Source organism: Bombina bombina, chromosome 5, assembly GCF_027579735.1.
Source record: "Bombina bombina isolate aBomBom1 chromosome 5, aBomBom1.pri, whole genome shotgun sequence".
NCBI lineage: Eukaryota > Metazoa > Chordata > Amphibia > Anura > Bombinatoridae > Bombina > Bombina bombina.
Window position 1 is genome coordinate 545127429 of NC_069503.1, and position 25725 is coordinate 545153153.

The following is a 25725-nucleotide window of genomic DNA, read 5'->3' on the forward strand; positions in this document are numbered from 1 at the left end:
ATATATTTGGAATGTTGAGTCTGTACTATTATCTTTGAATATTTAAATACCCTTTATTTTTTCTAATTTCTTTTAACACATTTTTATTTAACCACATTGTCTTGGATTTATTTATTTTACTTTTATAACCACGTAGTATGTGTTGATATGTATATTTATTCAACAAAGTTTTAAATGTTAACCATTTATCCTCTGTATTTTTATTAGAGAATACTTTGTTCCAATTTATGTTATTTAACGATTTCCTTAAATCATTGAATTTTGCTTTCTTAAAATTATGAGTCTTAGTTAACACTGCTTATGGAAAGTGATTTCAAATGTGACCATGTTATGATCACTGTTACCCAAATGTTTTTTGACTTCTATGTTTGATGTTATATCTGTATTGTTTGATAGCACTAAATCTAATATAGCTTTATTCCTAGTTGGCTCCTCTATTGATTGTGACATGAAGTTATTCTTGAGAACATTGAAAAATCTATCTCCTATAGCTGTATTACTAGTTTAATTGGACCAGTCGGGGTAGTTAAAATCTCCCATAATTACAGCACTGGTAATATTAGCAGCCTTTCCAATTTGCATTGGTAGCTGATTAAACTTTATTTAAACTTATCTGTTAATTTCCAAATTTCTCATTTTCTGCCCATAGTAGGTAATCCATCATATGTGGAATATTTGTAGACTGGGCAAGAACAAGGCTACAAGTTTTGTTGCAATTTTTTGAGGAAGATTATACAACGATAAAAACTTTTATGTCTATCAGACAAGAGATCAATTTACAGAACATTGATTTTTATACGTTTCTTCATGTCCAACACCGGTTACAAGATATAATACATACATTTTGATTTCAATTATCTAATAAAGACATACCTTATGGACTCTCCTTATATAACAACTGGAATTATTCAATTTTATATTGGTATAATAAGGTTATGCAACAGAAAGGGGATTCATATACAGCATTTGCAGGGGATTACCTGGCACAGAGAATGTTCTAATATTGATGTTCAGTCTATCAAGGTTTTTCTTAAGTAATTAAAGCTTATCTGCTTTGTGGAGAGAGTCCAATAATAAAATGATTATTAAATGTATTTTATCACCAGCTAGACTAAGTAAATTGAACCAAAAAAATTAAGCTGTGTCCTCCCCCTTGGTCCCCATGCAGGGGATGATGCGTGGGTAGGTCCTTGTTCCTATTTCTTGTTTTCAATGTAATTTTCCCAAAGGTGATTTGTCTCATATACTATGGGACTGTACCGAAATCAGAAGGTTTTGCTTTAAAAAAAACGCTAAAATACCCAAAATACCCAATTTACTTACAAAAAAAAAAAAAAAATGTTTTTACCATAATCCCTTTGGAGGGAAGGATAAGAGTTTTATCAATTCAGTGATTTTTTTGTGCCAGACAGTAAACATTTTTACGTTGGAAGAATAAAAAGGAACCACGTTTTGTGGGATTTACTACGGTAATAAGATTAAACACAGGCCACAATAAAACATTTTGCTTTACTTAACCCTTCTGAGAGCAATGTGAATAAATGTATTGAACAATAGCTTAAATTGATACATACTTACCAAGATAATGTGTATATACAGTTTCTCTCCCCTTTCTTTCCTGAGTCTTAGATCAGTAAGGGCATAGAAAACACAAAACATAAGGGGTTGTATGTTGGAGTGGGTGAGGAAGTGGGAGGTAAACATTTTCGATGGGTTTTTTTTCTTTCGCTCTTTTTTTTCTTACTCTTTTTAAGAAAAATAAGAATATTTTGTGTAGCTGAACAGAGAAATAAGTTCAAGTTTATATCTGAAATATTTGTTGTATATTTTGAAACAATTTGAAATGTAAAATTATGTTAAATTTGGGGTACATAAATTAATGAGTATATCTTTTTTTTGTTCTATGTAAACATTACTCAATTGCTTTTATCTCAATTGTAATTGTATCTAAAAGAAAATTAACACCAACTTGTATTATTCAACTCCAATCCTTCCTTGCACTGAATTTCTTGTGTGTGAAGTGTGTACAGTGTAACTCAGGGTTGGTGAATCTGTGACACTCAAGACAAATATCCTGGTAATTAAGCTTAAAATGTTATTATATATTATGCATTTAAAATAAACATTATAATGTTTAATGCCCCTTAATTTAAAACAAAGTACCTTTTGCAGTTGAAAAAAATTATTTAGAAGATTATCACCAATTTAAGAACACAATTTGAAAAAGGTAAGTTACCACTTGTTCTGACTTGTATCTATTCGTATCTTCTAAGAAAATAAAAATGTAAAAAACATAAAAATAAGTAAATACAATTAATCAAAATGTACAATTAATTAAGAGGACAAACAATTGGTAGAAATGTGACCTTTCTCTGTGAGGCCAGAATGTTTTATTGTGGATAAACACTACAATACAGCATATCTCCATAAAAAACGTTATAGTGTATATAAATTATTCCTTCGTTACATCACTCTTTTTTTATCCAATATAGCTTTGGTACAGTGATTTTAATATATATGTACATATATTTATATATATATGTATCTTTTTTAAATACTTCAGGTTCACAAACTCAACACAAAGTACAAAACTAATCTGGGTAGGGGAATATAACAATCTACACAGTGGTGTTCGTTGGTATGAAAAATCTTACCTCAATAAACTCATGTCATGTGCTAAGCTTTAAATTTATGCATAGCAGACATGTAAAATATGCACCATTAGCCAGCAAAATATGTTATCTTTTTACAGATTATCAGCAGCAATCATCTGAGCACTTTCAATATGTAGAGTCTCAAGTGATTATCTCTTTCATTTTTGAAGGCCATAGGTTTTTGTTTCGAGAAATACATTGATGTGCAATGAATTTCTATAGTGTCCGCAATTCCTCCTATTGTCAGTACTTGACTTGCCATCCTGGGCTAGTCATGTTGGAACAGTTTGTCCTGCAGTTTGAAGAGATAACTGGAACATTGCTATTAGGACAGTGTGGTGTGATCAGCCTTAGGTTAGTTTGTTGGGAAGGAGGCATAACATTACAGTACACAGGCATCCCAGGGGCGGTAAGTGTTCCTTGACCTGACAGATTAGGCAACATGATTTGCTGTTGGTATGACTGTTGTGGTATCCCTTGAGAATTCTGGGGCATTTGCACCTGTTAATATAGAAAGTATAGTTAGAAGATGTATCACTGTATTGCAGTTTTAGACATCCCATACAGATTAGCTACAATTAGGGTGATAGGAAAGTCAAAATGAAACCTTTAAAGAGATATGAAATCCAAACGTTTTCTTTCATGACTAAGATAAAGCATGTGATTATAAACAACTTTCTAAATTACTTTTATTATCAATTTTTTCTTTTTTGCTTGGTATCTTTTGTTGAAAGGCAGGGATGGATGCTTAGGGACTGGCCCATTTATGGAGCACTATATAGCAGCAGTTTTGCTAGAGTGTTATCAATTGGCAAGAGCACTAGAGGGCAGCACTATTTCCTGCCCAGATGCATACCTAGGTATCTCTTCAACACAGAATATAATGGGAACAAAGCAAATTTGATAAAATAAGTCAATTGGAATTTGTTTTAAATGGTATGCTCTGTCTGAATAACTAAAGAACTATTTGGGGTTTTATATCCCTTTAAATTCCCTTCTATTTTCCAATTTACTTTGTTCACTTGGTATCCTTCATTAAAAAAACAATATATACATATCCTACACTACTGGGAGCTGGCTGGTGATTGGTGGCTACACGTTTATCTGTTCTCATTGGCTCCCAGTAGTGCATTGCTGCTCTCGAGCTGACTTTAACTGTGTGTTTAATCCATATTCAGTGGTTCAACACACAGTTATGTACAAACAATAGTGCAATAATAAAATGCTATAACGGGCAAATTTGCATGCGATAAATTAGCGCTCCACTTGTAATCTAGCCCACAGTTTTTACAGTTAAAATTTGAATAGTTTGAGTACCAATTACCAAAAAAATCTGTTGTTGGCATTTGTCTACAATTCTAGTGGTCTTTTATTTTTTCTATAATTTACCATTAGTTTTATTGTAAGGAACAATGTTACGTTAGAAAAATAAAAATGTACAAGCAAATAAGTCATGTTTTAATTTTGGAATTGGTAATCACCATGATTTGACGATGTAGACAATCTACTGCTGTATTTAAATTGAGAACTGTGTTCATATTCTTCATATTGAAGAGCACAAGTAAAGTCATTGATAACGTTTAATGCTGCAAGCTGTTAAATGGACTCTAGTGACAAATAACTTTTTAATTAATTGCATACCAAAGTCAAGGTAACTGAAGAAAAAAAAGACACTTTACTTCTATTATCAATTTTTTTTCCCCCATGGTATTCTGTGTTGAAGAGATACCTACGTAGGTGTCTGTAGCACTACATGACAGGAAGTTGTGCTCCCATTAAGGGTTTCCCGCAATGTTAGAATCAGCAGTCATTAGAATGCTGCTGCTTACACTCTTCGCCACCTCTGAAGTGGCAAAGAGAAATCAGTGAGAGCTTGCTCGCTCTTGGTGATTGACAGTCCCTTCTCTAGTGTGAGTGAAGGAGTGGGCATTATACACTCATCGTGTATAATGATGCATACGGCCAGCGGACCAACAGATCCGCTGCCCCCCCCCCCCAAAGGTTTTAGGCCTTTTTTCCCCTTAAAGGGACAGTCTAGTCCAAAACAAACTTTCATGATTCAGATAGGGCATGTAATATTAAACAATTTTCCAATTTAATTTTATCACCAATTTTGCTTTGTTCTCTTGGTATTCTTAGTTGAAAACTTAACCTAGGAGGTTCATATGCTAATTTCTTAGACCTTGAAGGCCACCTCTTAAGAATGCATTTTAACAGGTTTTTCACCACTAGAGGGTGTTAGTTCATGTTTTTCATATAGATAACACTGTGCTCATGCACGTGAAGTTACCTGGGAGCTATCACTGATTGGCTAAACTGCAAGTCTGTCAAAAGAACTGAAATAAAGGGGCAGTTTGCAGAGGCTTAGATACAAGATAATCACAGAGGTAAAAAATATATAAATATAACTGTGTTGGTTGTGCAAAACTGGGGAATGGGTAAAAAAAGGGATTATCTATCTTTTAAAACAATAACAATTCTGGTGTAGACTGTCCCTTTAATATTTTTTTGGGACAGTGTGTAAAATGTTTTTGTTTGTTTGTTAGTTTTCATAACAATTCAAAAGAAAATGCGCTAGCAAAACACTTGCATACAGGTGGGTTGAATTGCATGCATCTCATACCATTTTCTCCTTGAGAGAAGGGAGAGAAAAGAAGGAGAGGGGAGAAAGGGGAGGGAAAGGAGGGAGAGAGAGAAAAGTGGAGAGGAAGAAGAGAAAAGGGGGAGGAAAAGAATGGAGTGAAAGAAGGGAGCCCCTGCATTCTTCCAAAGCTGCTGCGATATAGTGCTCCAGACCAGGTTTCCTTCTAAGGCCAGTTTTGTGTGCGGCCCAGCAGTGAAATAGCTAATTAGATCAATAAGCAAACACTATATAATGCAGACTGCATGGTGTGGTTTCACTGCTGGGCCGCTCACAAAACTGGCCTTAGAGGGAACACTGCTCCAACACGTGCACACTCCTGAGTTTATGTCCCTGCTTTTCAACAAAAGATACCAATAGAAAAAAAAGAAGATTTGATAATAGGAGTAAATTAGAAAGTTGTTTAAAAGTGCATGTTCTATCTGAATCACAAAAGAGAAATGTTGGCTTTCATTTCACTTTAATATAATCAACCAGGTGGGACACATGAATATGCTATTACAATTATTTATTGCAATCTCCTACAGCATTCATAGAGATGAAATGGCTTGACGGTATAATGAAGAACGTGGAGGTTGATTTTCAAGGGTGCTTTACGGGAATTTGCAATTTGCTGTGACAAGCAATTTTGTCTGATTAATGAATTGTGTTGTGCTGTTTTTATTATTATTTTTATACAATCTTATATAGGCTATAGTCCTATATTTTGTTCTCTCAAGTCAGAAAGTGCCATCAATATTGATTACAAAATAGAGTTGTAGTATACCTGATATGAAGATATTGATGGATACTGGACCATCATGCCTTGCACCTGGCTTCCCTGTTGATTGTTGATCAAGTTCTGGCTTTGAGGAGGCTGTTGCATCCCTAAGAGACCCTGGAATCCTTGTTGTTGACTAGATAAAACAGGCTGATATCCTAAAAGGTAAGAAAAAGTGAAAAAGGCATGAGCTTATTTTCATCAGATGTAAAATAAAAAAAGTACAATGCAGATATTCCCATTATTTTTGTTCTCATCACAACGTATTTATTACTATCTCATTCTGTAAATATGTTAGTTTTATATTTAGATTTCCTGATGTATTTAGTAGCAACTCTCAAAGGTCCCAATGTCCCCCCAAAAAAGCTTGAACAATAAGCTACTATATAGGACTTGTGTCAAAAATACACATTTATAAAGGAGTTACTGTTGTGAATAATAAACAATAAAAGTAAATGAAAGTTCATATAATCACAGCAGTACAAAATGCTGTTTGACAAGTAAGTGTGTGGGGTGTAGCTAAGTTACTTGAGTTTTTCATTACAAAGCTGCAGAGCTCATGTGCATAGAGTATCCGCCTGAGGTCATACATAGCCAGTGAGCATGTGCAAACCCACACCCTGTCAGTAATACATACGCTAAAAATGTACTTTCTTTTGTCAACTACAGCTACTCATATTATGGTATTTACAAGAACCTGCTGCAAGCTTCTTTGTGACCCTTAAAGGGACAGTCTAGTCCAAAACAAACTTTCATGATTGAGATAGGGCATGTAATATTAACCCCTTAATGACCACAGCACTTTTCCATTTTCTGTCCGTTTGGGACCAAGGCTATTTTTACATTTTTGCGGTGTTTGTGTTTAGCTGTAATTTTCTTCTTACTCATTTACTGTACCCACACATATTATATACCGTTTTTCTCGCCATTAAATGGACTTTCAAAATATACCATTATTTTCATCATATCTTATAATTTACTATAAAAAATATTATAAAATATGAGGAAAAAATTGAAAAAAACACACTTTTTCTAACTTTGACCCCCAAAATCTGTTACACATCTACAACCACCAAAAAACACCCATGCTAAATAGTTTCTAAATTTTGTCCTGAGTTTAGAAATACCCAATGTTTACACGTTCTTTGCTTTTTTTGCAAGTTATAGGGCCATAAATACAAGTAGCACTTTGCCATTTCCAAACCATTTTTTTTCAAAATTAGCGCTAGTTACATTAGAACACTGATATCTTTCAGGAATCTCTGAATATCCATTGACATGTATATATTTTTTTAGTAGACAACTCAAAGTATTGATCTAGGCCCATTTTGGTATATTTCATGCCACCATTTCACCGCCGAATGCGATCAAATAAAATTTTTTTTTTACTTTTTCACAAATTTTTTCACAAACTTTAGGTTTCTCACTGAAATTATTTACAAACAACTCATGAAATTATGGAATAAATGGTTGTAAATGCTTCTCTGGGATCCCCATTGTTCATAAATAGCAGACATATATGGCTTTGGCTTTGCTTTTTGGTAATTAGAAGGCTGCTAAATGCCACTGCGCACCACACGTGTATTATGCCCAGCAGTGAATGGGTTAATTAGGAAGCATGTAGGGAGCTTCTAGGGTTAATTTTAGCTCTAGTGTAGTGTAGTAGACAACCCCAAGTATTGATCTAGGCCCATTTTGGTATATTTCATGCCACCATTTCACCGCCAAAAGCAATCAAATAAAAAAAAATTGTTCACTTTTTCAAACTTTAGGTTTTTCACTAAAATTATTTACAAACAGCTTGTGCAATTATGGCACAAATGGTTTTAAATGCTTCTCTGGGATCCCCTTTGTTCAGAAATAGCAGACATATATGGCTTTGGCGTTGCTTTTTGGTAATTATAAGGCCGCTAAATGCTGCTGCGCATCACATGTGTATTATGGCCAGCAGTGAAGGGGTTAATTAGGTAGTTTGTAGGGAGCTTGCAGGGTTAATTTTAGCTTTAGTGTAGAGATCAGACTCCCACCTGACACATCCCACCCCCTGATTCCTCCCAAACAGCACTCTTCCCTCCCCCACCCCACAATTGTCCCCGCCATCTTAAGTACTGGCAGAAAGTCTGCCAGTACTAAAATAAAAGGTATTAAAAAAATAAAATAATTTTTTTAAGCATATTTACATATGCTGCTATGTAGGGTCCCCCCTTAGCCCCCAACCTCCCTGATCCCCCCAAAATAGCTCCCTAACCCTCCCCCTCTGCCTTATTGGGGCCATCTTGGGTACTGGAAGCTGTCTGCCAGTACCCAGTTTGCAAATAAAAATGTTTTTTTTTTTTTATTATTTTTTTATTATTTGTTTCTTTAGTGTAGCTTCCCCCCCACAGTCCAATACCCCACCAGCCAAACCGATCACCAAAATAAATATATTAACCCCTTTGATCCCCACTTCTAACAAAAAAGTTTCTGTAGCGTAGTGGTTCCCACCCGCTCCCTCCCCGTGCACGCGCCCGCCCGGCCTCCCCGTGCACGTGCGCGCGTCCGTGCGCGTCCCCCCGGTCGTCCCCGCCCCCGATCCCGCCCCCCTCCGTATCACAAAGGCCATCGATGGCCGCCACCCACCTCCCACACCGGCTCCCACCCACCAACGAACGTAGCCGTTAATGTCCTGTGCAGAGAGGGCCACAGAGTGGCTCTCTCTGCACCGGATGGCTAAAAATGGTTATTGCAGGATGCCTCGATATCGAGGCATCACTGCAATAACCGGAAAGCAGCTGGAAGCGAGCAGGATCGCTTCCAGCTGCTTTCCACACCGAGGACGTGCAGGGTACGTCCTCAGGCGTTAACTGCCTTTTTTTTGAGGATGTACCCTGCACGTCCTCGGTCATTAAGGGGTAAAAAATTTTCCAATTTACTTTTATCACCAATTTTGCTTTGTTCTCTTGGTATTCTTAGTTGAAAGCTTAACCTAGGAGGTTCATATGCTAATTTATTAGACCTTGAAGGCCGCCTCTTAAGAATGCATTTTAACAGGTTTTTCACCACTAGAGGGTGTTAGTTCATGTCTTTCATATAGATAACACTGTGCTCATGCACGTGAAGTTACCTGGGAGCTATCACTGATTGGCTAAACTGCAAGTCTGTCAAAAGAACTGAAATAAAGGGGCAGTTTGCAGAGGCTTAGATACAAGATTATCACAGAGGTAAAAAAATATATAAATATAACTGTGTTGGTTATGCAAAACTGGGGAATGGGTAAAAAAGGGATTATCTATCTTTTAAAACAATAACAATTCTGGTGTAGACTGTCCCTTTAATACAAAATACTGATAAATCTACATTTCTCTTCTTTTTGTAGAATGCCACTTATACTGATAGACAGATAGATAAATAGATAGATAGATAAATAGATAGATAGATAAATAGATAGACAGATGGACTCAACAATGTTTAGATTTTTCTTTTACAATGAAAATATGTTGTAAAACATGATTTAGAGGCTATTTAAGCAATATGCTTTTGTGCTACAGCCATATTCAGGATAAATATTTTCCCACTTATTTATATGTATGCGTATTTATGGAAATCTTCACTTTGGTAATGTGTTGGGTTGAAGAAAAATACTAATACTAAAAAAAAAAAAACCTTTGCAGGGGTTAAACATACAGTAGTGTATAGTTAATAGCCTTAAAGTTACAGGCTGTAATGTATAAGAGCATGCATTTTTTTTTATTATTATAATGGTCCTTTAAAGGGACATTCTACTCCAGAATTTCTATTGTTTAAAAAGATAGATTATCCCTTTATTACCCATTCCCCAGTTTTTCATAACTGTTATATTAATATACTTTTTACCTCTGTGATTACCTTGTATCTAACCCTCTGCAGACTGCCCCCTTATGTCAGTTCTTTTGACAGACTTGCATTATAGCCAATCCGAGAATAAGATTCAAAAAAGCACAGAAACAGTCCCTCTGATACAAGCCAATCAGTGGTGACTCTTATGGAACTCTATGGTACTGTCTAGCTGTAAAAAAACGTTCACAATGCACTGAGATAAGAGGTGGACTTCAAGGTCTTAGAGGTTAGCATAGCTTTCAGCAAAGAATACAAAGAGTACAAAGCATATTTGAGGATAAAAGTAAATTGGAAAGTTGTTTAAAATTGCATGCCCTATCTGAGTCATAAAAGTTTAATATTGACTAGACTGTCCCTTTAAGTTTAATGGAAGTACATTTATAATATGTATATTAGATATTAATTGATTAAGATTGGAAGAAACTATTGCACTGACAAATGTGCTGCAACAAAACAGACTCCTACATAATAAAAAAAAACCGTGCCTAGAAATTCAACCTCATTTCTTCACAAGTAGAACAATTTTAAATGAAGGAGTATGTTATGAGCAAACACCAATTAAGCTATATGGCTAGAAAAGAATTACTGTGCTGTGATCTCTGATACTTTCACTGAAGATCCTAGGAACACATTAAATCATTTTACCTTCTGACCATCTTAACTTACACAGTTAGTAAAATATAGCATGTAAAAAAAACTTGTTTTAATAGTTTCTCCTTCAGTACAGCCTACTGCAATTGTTTATGATACATCCCCCTTATATTAAAGCATTGTCTAGAGGCAGGGTTCATCCTCCACAATGTTTTTAAACTGGCAGGAAGTATATGAGAGAAATCTTGATAGTCTGCTCTGCCAGATGTCAACACAGCAGGTGTCTGAATACAGAGGGCATAATGACATCTGCTGAAAACACCAACGCAACCCATTTGTGTCTTGACATACTGTACCATCATCTTTAATTAAATGCTAATACATAGATTGCAAGATGAGCTACTTTAGTTTGTATACCTCACTATGGGGCAGGTAAAACAATAGGCTTTATAGAAATCATTTAGTGCGTCACTATCATAAATAGAATTGTGGTACTAGCTAGCTAGAAAAAATACTACAAAATGAATGAGGAGAGCAAAAATAAAGTCTTCAAAATCTAATTTAACACGACTTCAGAGCTCTGGTTAAAGGGACATGCCACCCACATTTTTTCTTTTATGATTTAGAAAGAGAATGCAATTTTAAACATCTTTCTAATTTACTTATATTATCTAATTTGTTTTATTCTCTTGATATTCTTTGATGAAAAGCATATCTAGATATGCTCACTAGCTGCTGATTGGTTGCTGCACATAGAAGCCTCGTGTGATTGGCTCACCATGTGCATTGCTTTTTCTTCAACTAAAAAAATTGAAAAAAATGAAGCAAAATAAATAATGGAAGTAAATTGTAATGTTGTTTAAATTTCTATTCTCTATCTTAATCATGAAAGAAAGATTTTGGGTTTAGTGGCCCTTTAACTGTTACGTGAGACAAAAAGCTGCACATAAAAAAATACATTCCAAAGTACAGTTACAATCATAATAACACTGTCTGATAAAAAATTTAAAAAAATTGCATTAAAAAGTTATAAGGGTTCAAAGATATGAGGTCTCAGATGCTAGAAAAAAAGACCTGCAAAGGGCTATAACAGAGATACATATATATGCCTAAATATGTCTATGTATATACATATGTATACATTTCTAGACATACATGCAAGTGCATTGGAGCCCTTTGCAGTCAAGTAGCTGAAAACATGAAAAATCATATTTATGCAATATTCATATTTAATAAAGTGTAAGTATTTTAAATAGATATTCATATATATATATATATATATATATATATATATATATATATATATATATATATATATATATATATACACAGTATCCCACAAAAGTAAGTACACCCCTAACATTTTTGTGAATATTTTATTATATCTTTTCATGTGACAACACTGAAGAAATGACACTTTGCTACAATGTAAAGTAGTGAGTGTACTGCCTGTATAACAGTGTAAATTTGCTGTGCCTTCAAAATAACTCAATAGCTCTACATACATATGACCTAGGCTATAAGAAGATTGCCAAGACCCTGAAACTGAGCTGCAGCTACAGGACAGGTTCCACTCAGAACAGGCCTCGCCATGGTCAACCAAAGAAGTTGAGTGCACATGCTCAGCGTCATATCCAGAGTTTATCTTTGGGAAATAGACGTATGAGTGCTGCCAGCATTGCTGCAAAGGTTGAAGGGGTTGGAGGTCAGCCAGCCAGTGCTCAGACCATACGCCGCACACTGCATCAAATTGGTCTGCATGGCTGTGGTCCCAGAAGGAAGCCTCTTTTAAAGATGATGCACAATAAAGCCAGCAAACAGTTTGCTAAAGACAAGCAGACTAAGGACATAGATTACTGGAACCATGTCCTGTGGTCCGATGAGACCAAGATAAACATATTTGGTTCAGATGGTGTCAAGCGTGTGGCGGCAACCAGGTGAGAAGTACAAAGACAAGTGTGTCTTGCCTACAGTCAAGCATGGTGGTGGGAGTGTCATGGTCTGGGCCTGCATGAGTGCTGCCAGGCACCGGGGAGCTACAGTTCATTGAGGGAACCATGAATGCCAACATGTACTGTGACATACTGAAGCAGAGCACGATCCCCTCCCTTCGGAGACTGGGCCGCAGGGCGGTATTTCAACATGATAACGACCCCAAAAACCTCCAAGATGACAACTGCCTTGCTAAAGAAGCTAAGGGTAAAGGTGATGGACTGGCCAAGCATGTCTCCAGACCTAAACCCTATTGAGCATCTGTGGGGCATCCTCAAATGGAAGGTGTGGGAGCGCAAGGTCTCTAACATCCACCAGCTCCATGATGTCTTCATGGAGGAGTGGAAGAGGACTCCAGTGGCAACCTGTGAAGCTATGGTGAACTCCATGCCCAATAGGGTTAGGGCAGTGCTTGAAAATAATAGTGGCCACACAAAATATTGACAGTTTGGGCCCAATTTGGACATTTCCACTTAGGGGTGTACTTTTGTTGCCAACGGTTTAGACATTAATGGCTGTGTGTTGAGTTATTTTGAGGGGAGCAAATTTACACTGTTATACAAGCTGTACACTCACTGCTTTACATTTTAGCAAAGTATCATTTCTTCAGTGTTGTCACATGAAAAGATATAATAAAATATTTACAAAAATGTGAGGGGTGTACTCACTTTTGTGAGAAACTGTGTATATATATATATATATATATATACATATATATATATATATATATATATATATATATATCTTTACTTATATATATATATATATATATATATATATTTTAATTTTTTTTACCAAAGAATCATATATAGATGTTGGGTTAAGCGCTCCTGAATAAACGCAGTCGGGTTAGCGTGCGAGTATGGGTGTTAGTTGTTTTTTTTTCAGTTTGAGTACTCCACTGAAGTCTATGGGTTGTCAATAAATAAGACAGTACATTAAACTGTTAAATCTAGATCACAAATATGTGATTGCTGATAGAAATACTGTTTAAAGTTAACTAAAATGAGAGTACAAAAACACCCCAAAAAGCCTAAAGACATACGCCCCTATCTACTAAAAAACATGCAGACAAGCTCCTCAAATCGAGAGGTTGTCCGCTCCCCATCGCTACATACAGGCAGCGAACAAACAGGATCCGCTGCCCGTATGTACCATTACATGCTCAAGTGAGCATGCAAAGTCCACCAAACACGTGAGAGAAGGGACTGTCAATCACCGAGAGTGAGCGATCAGTGAAAGTCTCTCAAAAATGCATTTTCTATTGGAATCATGACAGTTTCATTTTGACTTATTTAATGGGGGGTAAACTATTAATATCTTCCCCTACTTTATGTAGAACGCTTGCCTTGCACCAACATAAAATATGTTCTAGAGTTAACATTATGTGGCAGATAATTTATATTTGAGCCATTAGGTCATTACGAGCACAGACATTTGATAGGCATAGCTATAGGTCACTTTGAGAAAAGTGTTTGTAGTGGTAAAGCTACAAGTTGTTATGAGTAAGCAGTGTGGATAGGCACAGATACAGGTTTCATAGGTTGTGAAGCTAGTAGAAATAAAGTAATGTACAAAATATATCTGCCTGTCACCATGTGGATTTGTTCATTTTAAATAATCATGTGCAAGCTACAGTTTATAATTATCTTTGTTACTATGTTTCTAAAAACTTAACTTTGATTTTGTCTTAAAGGGACAGTCTACTCCAGAATTGTTATTGTTTAAAAAGATAGATAATCCCTTAATTACCCATTCTCCAGTTTTGCATAACCAGCACAGTTATATTATTATACTTTTATGATTATTTTGTATTTTAACCTCTGCAGACTGCCCCCTTATTTCAGTTCTTTTGACCGACTTACATTTTAGCCAATCAGAGCTGACTCACATTGCGCTGTCTAGCTGTGAAAAACTGTCAAAATGCAGTGAGAGAAGAGAAGCCTTCAAAAGGCATATGAGCCTACATAGGTTTAGCTTTCAACAAAGAATACCAAGAGAACAAAGCAAATTTGATGATAAAAGTAAATTGGAAAGTTGTTTAAAATTGCATGGCCTATCTGAATCATGAAAGTTTAATTTTGACTAGTTTGTTTCTTTAAATATCCAAAAAAGAGACAAGTTAACTAAAGATCAATTATAAAAAGGAAAATCTGTGAGTAGCAATAATCCATATATAATACAAAGCTTCAATAGCTAAATTGCCTAAATTCACTAACCGCTAGATTTAGAGTTCTGCGGCCAAAGGGGTGCGTTAGCTACGCGTGTTTTTTCCCCCCCGCACCTTTTAAATACCGCTGGTATTTAGAGATCACAGAAGGGCTGCGTTAGGCTCCAAAAAGGGAGCGTAGAGTATAATTTACCGCAACTGCAACTCTAAATACCAGCGGTGCTTACGGACGCGGCCAGCTTAAAAAACGTGCTCGTGCACGATTCCCCCATAGGAAACAATGGGGCCGTTTAGGAAAACCTAACACCTGCAAAAAAGCAGCGTTCAGCTCCTAACGCAGCCCCATTGTTTCCTATGGGGAAACACTTCCTAAGTCTGCACCTAACACCCTAACATGTACCCCGAGTCTAAACACCCCTAATCTTACACTTATTAACCCCTAATCTGCCACCCTCGCTATCGCTGACCCCTGCATATTATTATTAACCCCTAATCTGCCGCTCCGTACACCGCCGCAACCTACATTATCCCTATGTACCCCTAATCTGCTGCCTCTAACACCGCCGACCCCTATATTATATTTATTAACCCCTAATCTGCCGCCCCCAACGTCGCCGCCACCTAACTACAATTATTAACCCCTAATCTGCCAACCGGACCTCACCGCTACTATAATAAAGTTATTAACCCCTAATCCGCCTCACTCCCGCCACAATAACCCTATAATAAATAGTATTAACCCCTAATCTGCCCTCCCTAACATCACCGACACCTAACTTCAAGTATTAACCCCTAATCTGCCGACCAGACCTCGCCGCTACTCTAATAAATGTATTAACCCCTAAAGCTAAGTCTAACCCTAACACTAACACCCCCCTAAGTTAAATATAATTTTTATCTAACTAAATAAATTAACTCTTATTAAATAAATTATTCCTATTTAAAGCTAAATACTTACCTGTAAAATAAACCCTAATATAGCTACAATATAAATTATAATTATATTGTAGCTATTTTAGGATTTATATTTATTTTACAGGCAACTTTGTATTTATTTTAACCAGGTACAATAGCTATTAAATAGTTAATAACTATTTAATAGCTACCTAGTTAAAATAATTACAAAATTACCTGTAAAATAAATCCTAACCTAAGTTACAATTAAACCTAACACTACACTATCAATAAATTAATTAAATAAAATACCTACAATTATCTACAGTTAAACCTAACACTATACTATCAATAAATTAATTACATACAAATACCTACAAATAAATACAATTAAATAAACTAACTAAAGTACAAAAAATAAAAAAAGAAGTTACAAAAAATACAAAAATAATTTACAAACATTATAAAAATATTACAACAATTTTAAGCTAATTACACCTACTCTAAGCCCCCTAATAAAATAACAAAGCCCCCCAAAATAAAAAAATGCCCTACCCTATTCAAAAATAAAAATAGAAAAGCTCTTTTACCTTACCAGCCCTTAAAAGGGCATTTTGCGGGGCATGCCTCAAAGAATTCTGCTCTTTTGCCTGTAAAAAAACCCATACAATAACCCCCCAACATTACAACCCACCACCCACATACACCTAATCTAACCCAAACCCCCCTTAAATAAACCTAACACTAAGCCCCTGAAGATCTCCCTGCCTTATCTTCACCACGCCGGTTATCACCGATCCGTCCAGAAGAGGCTCCGAAATCTTCATCCAAGCCCAAGCGGGGGCTGAAGAGGTCCATCATCGGGCTGAAGAGGTCCATCATCCGGCTGAAAAGGTCCATCATCCGGCTAAAGAGGTCCATCATCGGGCTGAAGAGGTCCATCACCCGGCTGAAGTCTTGATCCAAGCGGGGGCTGAAGAGATCCATCATCCGGCTTCTTCTATCAAGCGGCATCTTCAATCTTCTTTCTTCCGGATCCATCTTCATCCCGCCGACGCTGAACATCCATCCTGGCCGACGACTTCCCGACGAATGACGTTTCGTTTAAATGACGTCATCCAAGATGGTGTCCCTCGAATTCCGATTGGCTGATAGGATTCTATCAGCCAATCGGAATTAAGGTAGGAAAATTCTGATTGGCTGATGGAATCAGCCAATCAGATTCAAGTTCAATCCGATTGGCTGATCCAATCAGCCAATCAGATTGAGCTTGCATTCTATTGGCTGAACGGAACAGCCAATAGAATGCGAGCTCAATCTGATTGGCTGATTCCATCAGCCAATCAGAATTTTCCTACCTTAATTCCGATTGGCTGATAGAATCCATCATTTAAATGATGTCATTTAAAGGAACCGCCATTCGTTGGGAAGTCGTCGGCCAGGATGGATGTTCGCGCGTCGGCGGGATGAAGATGGATCCAGAAGAAAGAAGATTGAAGATGCCGCTTGATAGAAGAAGCCGGATGATGGACCTCTTGGATCAAGACTTCAGCCGGATGATGGACCTCTTCAGCCGGATGATGGACCTCTTCAGCCGGATGATGGATTTCTTCAGCCGGATGATGGACCTCTTCAGATAGAAGATGCCGCTTGGAAGATGATGGTTGCCTGTCCGGATCTACTCTTCTTCCTGGATAGGATGAAGACTTTGGAGCCTCTTCTGGACCTCTTCAGCCGCCGGATGATGGATCGCCAGCCCCCGCTTGGGTTGGATAAAGATTTTGGAGCCAGGACGGATCGGTGAACCTGGTATGGTGAAGACAAAGTAGGATGATCTTCAGGGGCTTAGTGTTAGGTTTATTTAAGGTGGGTTTGGGTTAGATTAGGGGTATGTGGGTGGTGGGTTGTAATGTTGGGGGGTATTGTATGTTTTTTTTTACAGGCAAAAGAGCAGAATTCTTTGGGGCATGCCCCGCAAAAGGCCCTTTTAAGGGCTGGTAAGGTAAAAGAGCTTTTCTATTTTCATTTTAGAATAGGGTAGGGCATTTTTTTTATTTTGGGGGCTTTGTTATTTTATTAGGGGGCTTAGAGTAGGTGTAATTAGCTTAAAATTGTTGTAATATTTTTATAATGTTTGTAAATTATTTTTTTATTTTTTGTAACAGTTCTTTTTTATTTTTTGTACTTTAGTTTGTTTATTTAATTGTATTTATTTGTAGGTATTTGTATGTAATTAATTTATTGATAGTGTAGTGTTAGGTTTAATTGTAGATAATTGTAGGTATTTTATTTAATTAATTTATTGATAGTGTAGTGTTAGGTTTAATTGTAACTTAGGTTAGGATTTATTTTACAGGTAATTTTGTAATTATTTTAACTAGGTAGCTATTAAATAGTTATTAACTATTTAATAGCTATTGTACCTGGTTAAAATAAATAAAAAGTTGCCTGTAAAATAAATATAAATCCTAAAATAGCTACAATATAATTATAATTTATATTGTAGCTATATTAGGGTTTATTTTACAGGTAAGTATTTAGCTTTAAATAGGAATAATTTATTTAATAAGAAATAATTTATTTCGTTAGATAAAAATTATATTTAACTTAGGGGGGTGTTAGTGTTAGGGTTAGACTTAGCTTTAGGGGTTAATAAATTTATTAGAGTAGCGGTGAGGTCCGGTCGGCAGATTAGGGGTTAATAATTGTAGGTAGGTGGTGGCGACGTTGGGAGAGGCAGATTAGGGGTTAATAAATATAATATAGGGGTCGGCGGTGTTAGGGGCAGCAGATTAGGGGTACATAGGGATAACGTAGGTTGCGGTGGTGTGTGGTCGGCAGATTAGGGGTTAAAAAATGTAATAGAGTGGCGGCGATGTGGGGGGACCTCGGTTTAGGGGTACATAGGTAGTTTATGGGTGTTAGTGTACTTTAGAGCACAGTAGTTAAGAGCTTTATGAACCGGCGTTAGCCCAGAAAGCTCTTAACTCCTGGCTTTTTGCTGCGGCTGGAGTCTTGTCGTTAGATTTCTAACGCTCACTTCAGCCAAGACTCTAAATAACAGCGTTAGAAAGATCCCATTGAAAAGATAGGATACGCAAATGGCGTAGGGGGATCTGCGGTATGGAAAAGTCGTGGCTGCAAAGTGAGCGTTAGACCCTTTCCTGACTGACTCTAAATACCAGCGGGCGGCCAAAACCAGCGTTAGGAGCCCCTAACGCTGGTTTTGACGGCTAACGGAGAACTCTAAATCTAGGTGTTTGTATTGAAAGATCTATCTGATACAAGAAACCTCTCCATTTATATTTTTATTTTAAATAGCAGATTGTAAAACATGTTCTCACTTGATTTTTATTCAATGCTTAATAAATGTATGGGATTGTTTCATCTACAAATCCAGTACTTTTAAACATATATCCCCAGTTATAACCAATCAATAACTATAACATTCGTATTACTTATATTCAAATAGATTGGGAAATCATAACACTATTATACCGTGGCTGTGCATTTCTGTGCCTCAGCATTCCCTTAAACCTTTTTTTTTTTCATTAGTATTCATACTATATTGAAGGTAATCTGTAAAAGCCTTTTTACAATCCCTAGAGAGTAGATGTTCATGTTTTTTTTTTTTAATAGCACCACACATCAGATGAACTGTCCTATTACTGCAAACCCAAGGGCCTCTCTGCCTCAATTATATCATCTTATTCTGTTATCTCGGCTACAAAGAAGGACTTTCCTTTTTTTCAACTCAGAGCAAACATGAGGGACACTGTTAAACGACCAGAGGAATGAGCTATGTATAGAATTTAAATCAATGCCCTACAGATATAAAGAGTCTTGGATTTCAGTAAGCTTTTATTATTAAAATATGGATCAGTACTGCAATCCCATACTGGCTTTGCGGAAATTTAAAAAAAGCAAGTAATATTGTGCTGGGTTTTACAAAAAAATATTACACCTGCTTTTTACTTTATCATAGTGACCCATTTTCCCACACCAAGAACTGTCCAAATAAAATTAGAGATTGATATAGAATAAGGAGGATGTGGTTAATAATAACTATGGCATTTGATACAAGACTTTAAAAGAGCATTAAACACTTTGATATAGTAATATAAAATGATAAATCATATATATATATATATATATATATATATATATATATATATATATCATTATTTATTTTGCCCCTTTTTCCTGTAACTCCATTATAAAATTGTGAGCTTTTCAGTTCCTGTTAGAAATGGAAGTGCAGAACACTGTTATATTCCACACAGCCATTGGCTAAACACTCCAGTGACCTTTTTATAACTGTCCCTAAGTTTCCACAGCAGAGAAGGTAACCTAAGTTACAACATGGCAGCTCCCATTGTTTTACAGACACTAAAATTTACACTTATTTTGTCAATATTTAAACAACTAATGAAACTTTAAAAAATACATATACATGTTATTCTCAGACTAATCTTTTCTTTGAATGCATCATTTTATCTAGCATTTATTTAGTGTTCAATGTCCTTTTAAAATATAGAAAAACCTCAGCAAGTTTTTAAACTAATGTGCATCAAAGTGACTGTCCTGTTTCTGTGATAAAGTAGGCTATGCTACATCTACAGGTTATAACCAAACATAAGGAACCATAATATAATATAGAAAGCCCTGTTTCTATCAAAAGCAGCGGGTCAATCATCACACTTGAAATAAGCAAAAGTTAAGCTGTGCAAACAAAACTGATGCTCCCAAGTATTTGCAACAGCTATTATTTTTTAATAGAAGCTGCTAGTACATAACAGTGACAATACTCCATGATTATTGTTATTATGTTAGGCAACCTCCAATGCTTCTATAGCTCAGAGGTACACTGAGTGTGTCAAACATAGATTGTTTTGTCACTTTTAAAGGAAAAATGGGTCTTGTAGCCAAGTTAGTTTAGAAAGTAGGTGGTGAATAAGTAGAGATTATATTCAATGGGAGTTAATAATTGCTGAGAAACTCCATATCAAGACTATCTGTATTGAGATGTGCAGGCTGAGTGGATATGGAGGATGTATCATCCATTAGGAAAACTGGTAAGCAAAACAGAGAGAGAAAAAATAAGTACATAAGATTACCTTCAGTTTAACTCTTTCTTTCCGAGGTACAAACTACAAATGAGGACATTTACCTTGTTTTTTTATACATTGCAGTGAAAGTAATCTCATCCAAATAGTGTATGAGTAAAAAACAGCATAACCCATCTAGAATACACACATACAAATCTCAAACGACATAGCAATCACTGTATCATCATACAGAACACTAGTGGACTCGACTTGTGCCTCAATGTCATCTAGAGACACTAAATAAAAACCTGCAAAGACACCACATACTCAGTCATAGGGGCCCATTGCAGGCTCGCCAGAAACACCAGTTATGAAGCAGCGGTCTAAAGACCGCTGCTCCATAACCTGTCCCCCTGCTCTGAGCAGGCGGACAGACATCTCCGCAATTCAACCCTATTGAGTATGATCGGGTTGATTGAAACCTCCCTGCTCTGCAGGGGGCGGCGTTGCACCAGTAGCTCACAAGAGCTGCTAGTGCAATGCTGAATACGGAGAGCTTATTGCTTTCCTCATTCAGCGAGGTCTGTCGGACCTGATCCGCACTGTCGGATCAGGTCCCACAGACCTTTGTTAAATAGGCCCCTTAAAATGAATATCCCTTACTCAGTGCATAATATGATTATGCTGTAGACATCACACAAGACAGTTCAACACATAGTAGAAGTAACACCTAATTAGATGCAACACAGCAAATAAGATATACTATATTAAAACCTCAAGAAAATGTAGCAGCTGAATATAGAGTTTGAGCACATGCAAAATATTATCATAGGCCATGTCCTCTTAACCAGGTAAAGAAGGGACAAAAGGAGATGGAGTTTGGTTTAAAAATGAAAATGCTTTTATTAAAACATACATCTATCTGATAATGTCAGTTCATATATTTGTTAAAGGGTCAATAAATACATTGAGAGTGTAAAATAAAATATTTAATTGTACATAGCAAATGTATGTACTAGATAGCTTAAAGAACAGTAAACACCTCGTAATTACAAGGCATGGCTATTGTGCTGCTATAGAATAACAGATAAGTCAAGTCTTAAAGTTTTAAAAACAAATGATCTTCCTTTTTACTGCAATTAGTTTTCAGTTGCCAAACTCCACCCCACCATTTGCATTATTTGGAGGAGCCAATCTGGGCTTTAATCCACAGAAAACAAGACTAACCACTTGCAAGGGATTGGAGACTTTTCATTATTCTATATACAATTGATTAATTAATTTTCAACATATTAGCAGTTTATATTACAACCTTACTAATTAGAGAACACAAATATATATATATATATATATATACACACACACACACTCAGTATATATATTTATATGTATATATTTAGCGCTGCGGAATCTGTTGGCGCTCTATAAATAACCGATAATAATAATAATATATATATATATATATATACATATATACAGTAAATATATATATATATATATATATATATTATGCATACATATATCACATATATGCCTTTAAGAGAAATGCCTTTAAGAATTAAGCTACACTGTTTCCCTCTGTTCTGCTCTCACTGCCTTGTTCTCAGAGAGTGTGCTTATCTCGAAGGAAAAGGGGGATCACATTCCAATGAGGGGTACTAGTGTGAGTAGATTCATTTTTTGTTTTGAGAACGTCTTAAGTTTACTTACACCATTGCTTGATATAACACTTAGACACTCTTGCTACGCTAATTGTTTTAATTATTAAAATTGCTAGATTGAAGGAGAAGTTTGTCAATATCTATGAGAGAAACCCCTGTCACATCTGCTACGTGGTGATGATGTATCTGTCCGTAGCCATTATTCTGCCTTCTCTTGTATGCCAAAATAATCAGCTGATCAGTAACCATGGTTCCTAACCTGCTCTCAGCCATCATCTGATTATTTTACTTATGCTCTAGTTCAGATGACCCAAAGTACAAAAACAAATAGACAAGCAAAAAAATAGTTTTGGACAAATCATCCATCACAGGAAAAAAATAGTATCATTCAGGATTAGTTCATGGGGTTGTTCGGCTCAGCCACATTTTGACAACATTATTAGTTTGTATTTCATATGGGGAAGATGTTCAGGACAGCAAAGGATGGTAATGCAGCGCTCCGTTGCCAACATCCTCAGGTTGCTATGCACATCCTGCTATTATTCCATATTGGCTGTTCCGAGTTGTGTTTGTGACACAGGTTAAGACATCTTGTTTTCCATGCTCTAACTTTAAATAGCACTGTCAAGTCCACCATCTTTTCCCATATATTAGATATGCTCCAGGGGCACTACTGAGTTCTTGTTATTATTCATTGCTGCTAAAGTTATACCAGACGTCTAACTTTTTGTGTTTTCATGCATTTGTTTATTAATTAAAGGGATATGAAACCTAAATATTCAGACAGAACATACAGTTTTAAACAACTTTCCAATTTACTTCTATAAACAATTGTGCTTTAATCTCTAGGTATCCTTTATTGAAGGAGTAGCAATGCACTACTGGGAGTCAGCTGAACATGTTGGTAAGCCAATGATAAGATGTATCTATGGCAATAACAAATCAGAAGCTGGCTCTTAGCTCCTGAGCATACCTAGGAATGATTTTGAATGAAGGATACCAACAGAAATTAGATAATTAAGGAAGTAAATTGGACAATAGTCTAAAATTGTGTGTTCTATCTAAATCATGAAAGAAAATGTTGGTGTTTCATGGCCCTGCTGTTGGTTTATGTTTCAAATAAATGCAAATAATACAAGAACGTGTGATTTTTTTTGCATTCATCCAAATCCAAAAGCACATGTCTAGTAATAACTATGAGGGAGTACAAGAAATACATGCATACAGTGCTGTATGATTTATTTATAAGGTAGAAGGAAGACAAACACTGTATCATGCAGTCAGCAGCTCCGGAGCCTACCTAGGTATCGTTTTCGACATAGAATACCAAGAGAACAAAACCAATTAGATAATAGAAGCAAATAGGAATGTTGTTTAAAATCACATGCTCTATCTGAATCATAAAAGCAAAAAATTGGGTTTCATATCCCTTTAAAAAAACTGCAAACATATAACAGACACAACAGAAGTTTGTGAGTGCTATTTTGAATCCGTGCACGTATCCATAGCAACTCAATATGTACACACTGTGCTCAATCTCACAAGAGCCAACATTGCTTCATGATGTCACTTTTACGTAACTCCTCAGTTACCGACCAGTCCAATATCCCTGCCAACTCAGGTATAGATTTATTAGCTTCAGATATTGGCACCAAGTCATCCTCGAGCAGCGTATTCAATGCAAAGAGACCTGGACAAGACTTCTTCCTCTGGCTGGTCCTCCCTTTCCCTAACTTTAGCCAAGCTACAATATGAGGCTCCATGGTCCTCTACCTGAAGCAACAGCTACAAGAGGTTGTGCCCCTCTCATACCTCTCTGTTGGATTAGCACAGTCTCTCTCACAGGCTGTGCCCCTAACATTCTTTGCAAAAGCACAAAATGATGTAGCATATCCGGCTATATTGACTGCAACTGTCTATCTACTTGCTGCTGTTACTGTGTTTTAAATATCAGAATTGGTGATAATTAACTAATTAAGGGCCAGATTACGAGTGGAGCACTAAAAGTTACACACGAGTGAAAAGGGGTTTATCGTGGGTGTTTTCGCTTGTCAGGTTAACCGCTCATATAACAATGTGAAAGTAAATGCGTTTGCTTGAGTGCAATCACAATTTACGCTAGAATGATTACCGCGTCCTCAGAGCTCTAGTTCGCATAACAAAAGTGTCACAAAACACATCAAAAATGCATTACAAAGTTTACAGTTAGAAAAAAAAGTCAGACAAAGGGCTTTAACATTGAGATACATACAAATACATGTCTAAAGATGGATATATATATATATATATATATATATATATATATAAGTATCCACACAGGTGCACTCACTGTGACTCAAGGCATCCGCCGGGGTGCTGCGTAGAAAACATATGGCAATATCAATTCAACCCCAGAAGGCAGAGAAAACGCTTCACTCTCCGGTCTTGTCAAATATCCTTTTTAGGTATCCAGCATCAATCAACAAATCCCCCAAACGTTTCGATACCGGTTGGTATCTTTGTCAATGGGCAATCAGAACATATCTATCCCAAAGAAGGAACCTTCTTTGGGATAGATATGTTCTGATTGCCCATTGACAAAGATACCAACCGGTATCGAAACGTTTGGGGGATTTGTTGATTGATGCTGGATACCTAATAAAGGATATTTGACAAGACCGGAGAGTGAAGCGTTTTCTCTGCCTTCTGGGGTTGAATTGATATTGCTATATATATATATATATATATATATATATATATATATATATATATATATATATATATATATATATATATGTGTGTGTGTGTGTGTGTGTGTACATGTAGTATGTATTTATATGTGTATTTATCTATTTACATATATACACACATAAATACATATGTACACACATATAAACAGTGCATTGGAGCCCTTTTCCGTTAAGTAGATGAAAACATGTAAAAGCATATCTATGCAATATTCATATTTAATAAAGGTTTTAACTATGTATTTACAGTAGATATTTCACATCCCATTGTTCTGTACATAGCAGAATATGTTCTTTGTATTTCTAAATAGATATTCATATTTATATATATATATATATATATATATATACTGTATATACGTATATATATATATATATATATATATATATATTTGTATATATCTATACCTATATATAATCATGTATATATATAGGTAATGATATTTATTTACCAAAATACCATCAGATATATGTGGAATTATTTATTTATGAATAAATAGAACATATTCTTCTATGTGAAGAATATTGGAATGTGAAATATTGATAATTTTTAAATTTTATTTTGCTCCATTGACTTCTATGGGGGAATACGTGAACACACACGCAATATTGTAACTTCTACTTTTTGCGCTTGTCAGGTTAGTGCAAGAGCGAAAACAGTTTACTTTTAACTCATAATACGAGCTCAACTTGAGCGCAAAAGCTAACTTCTAGCGCAGTTAACGCTTGTGCA

At 36.0% G+C, this 25725-nt stretch overlaps 1 protein-coding gene across 4 annotated transcripts in view; it reads right to left on the reverse strand.

Moving 5' to 3' along the window:
* Positions 1 to 2354: 2354 nt before the first annotated feature.
* LOC128660572 (cAMP-regulated phosphoprotein 21-like) overlaps positions 2355 to 25725 on the reverse strand; it is a 435858-nt gene continuing 412487 nt past the window's right edge. For all 4 annotated transcript variants that reach the window (XM_053714501.1, XM_053714500.1, XM_053714499.1 and 1 more), the window contains 2 exons: positions 6062 to 6213; positions 2355 to 3155 (listed from right to left, as the gene is read on the reverse strand). In XM_053714501.1, the coding sequence (XP_053570476.1) occupies positions 2898 to 3155; positions 6062 to 6213 (410 nt within the window). In that variant the 3' untranslated portion in view covers positions 2355 to 2897. The remainder of the gene's footprint in view (positions 3156 to 6061; positions 6214 to 25725) is intronic.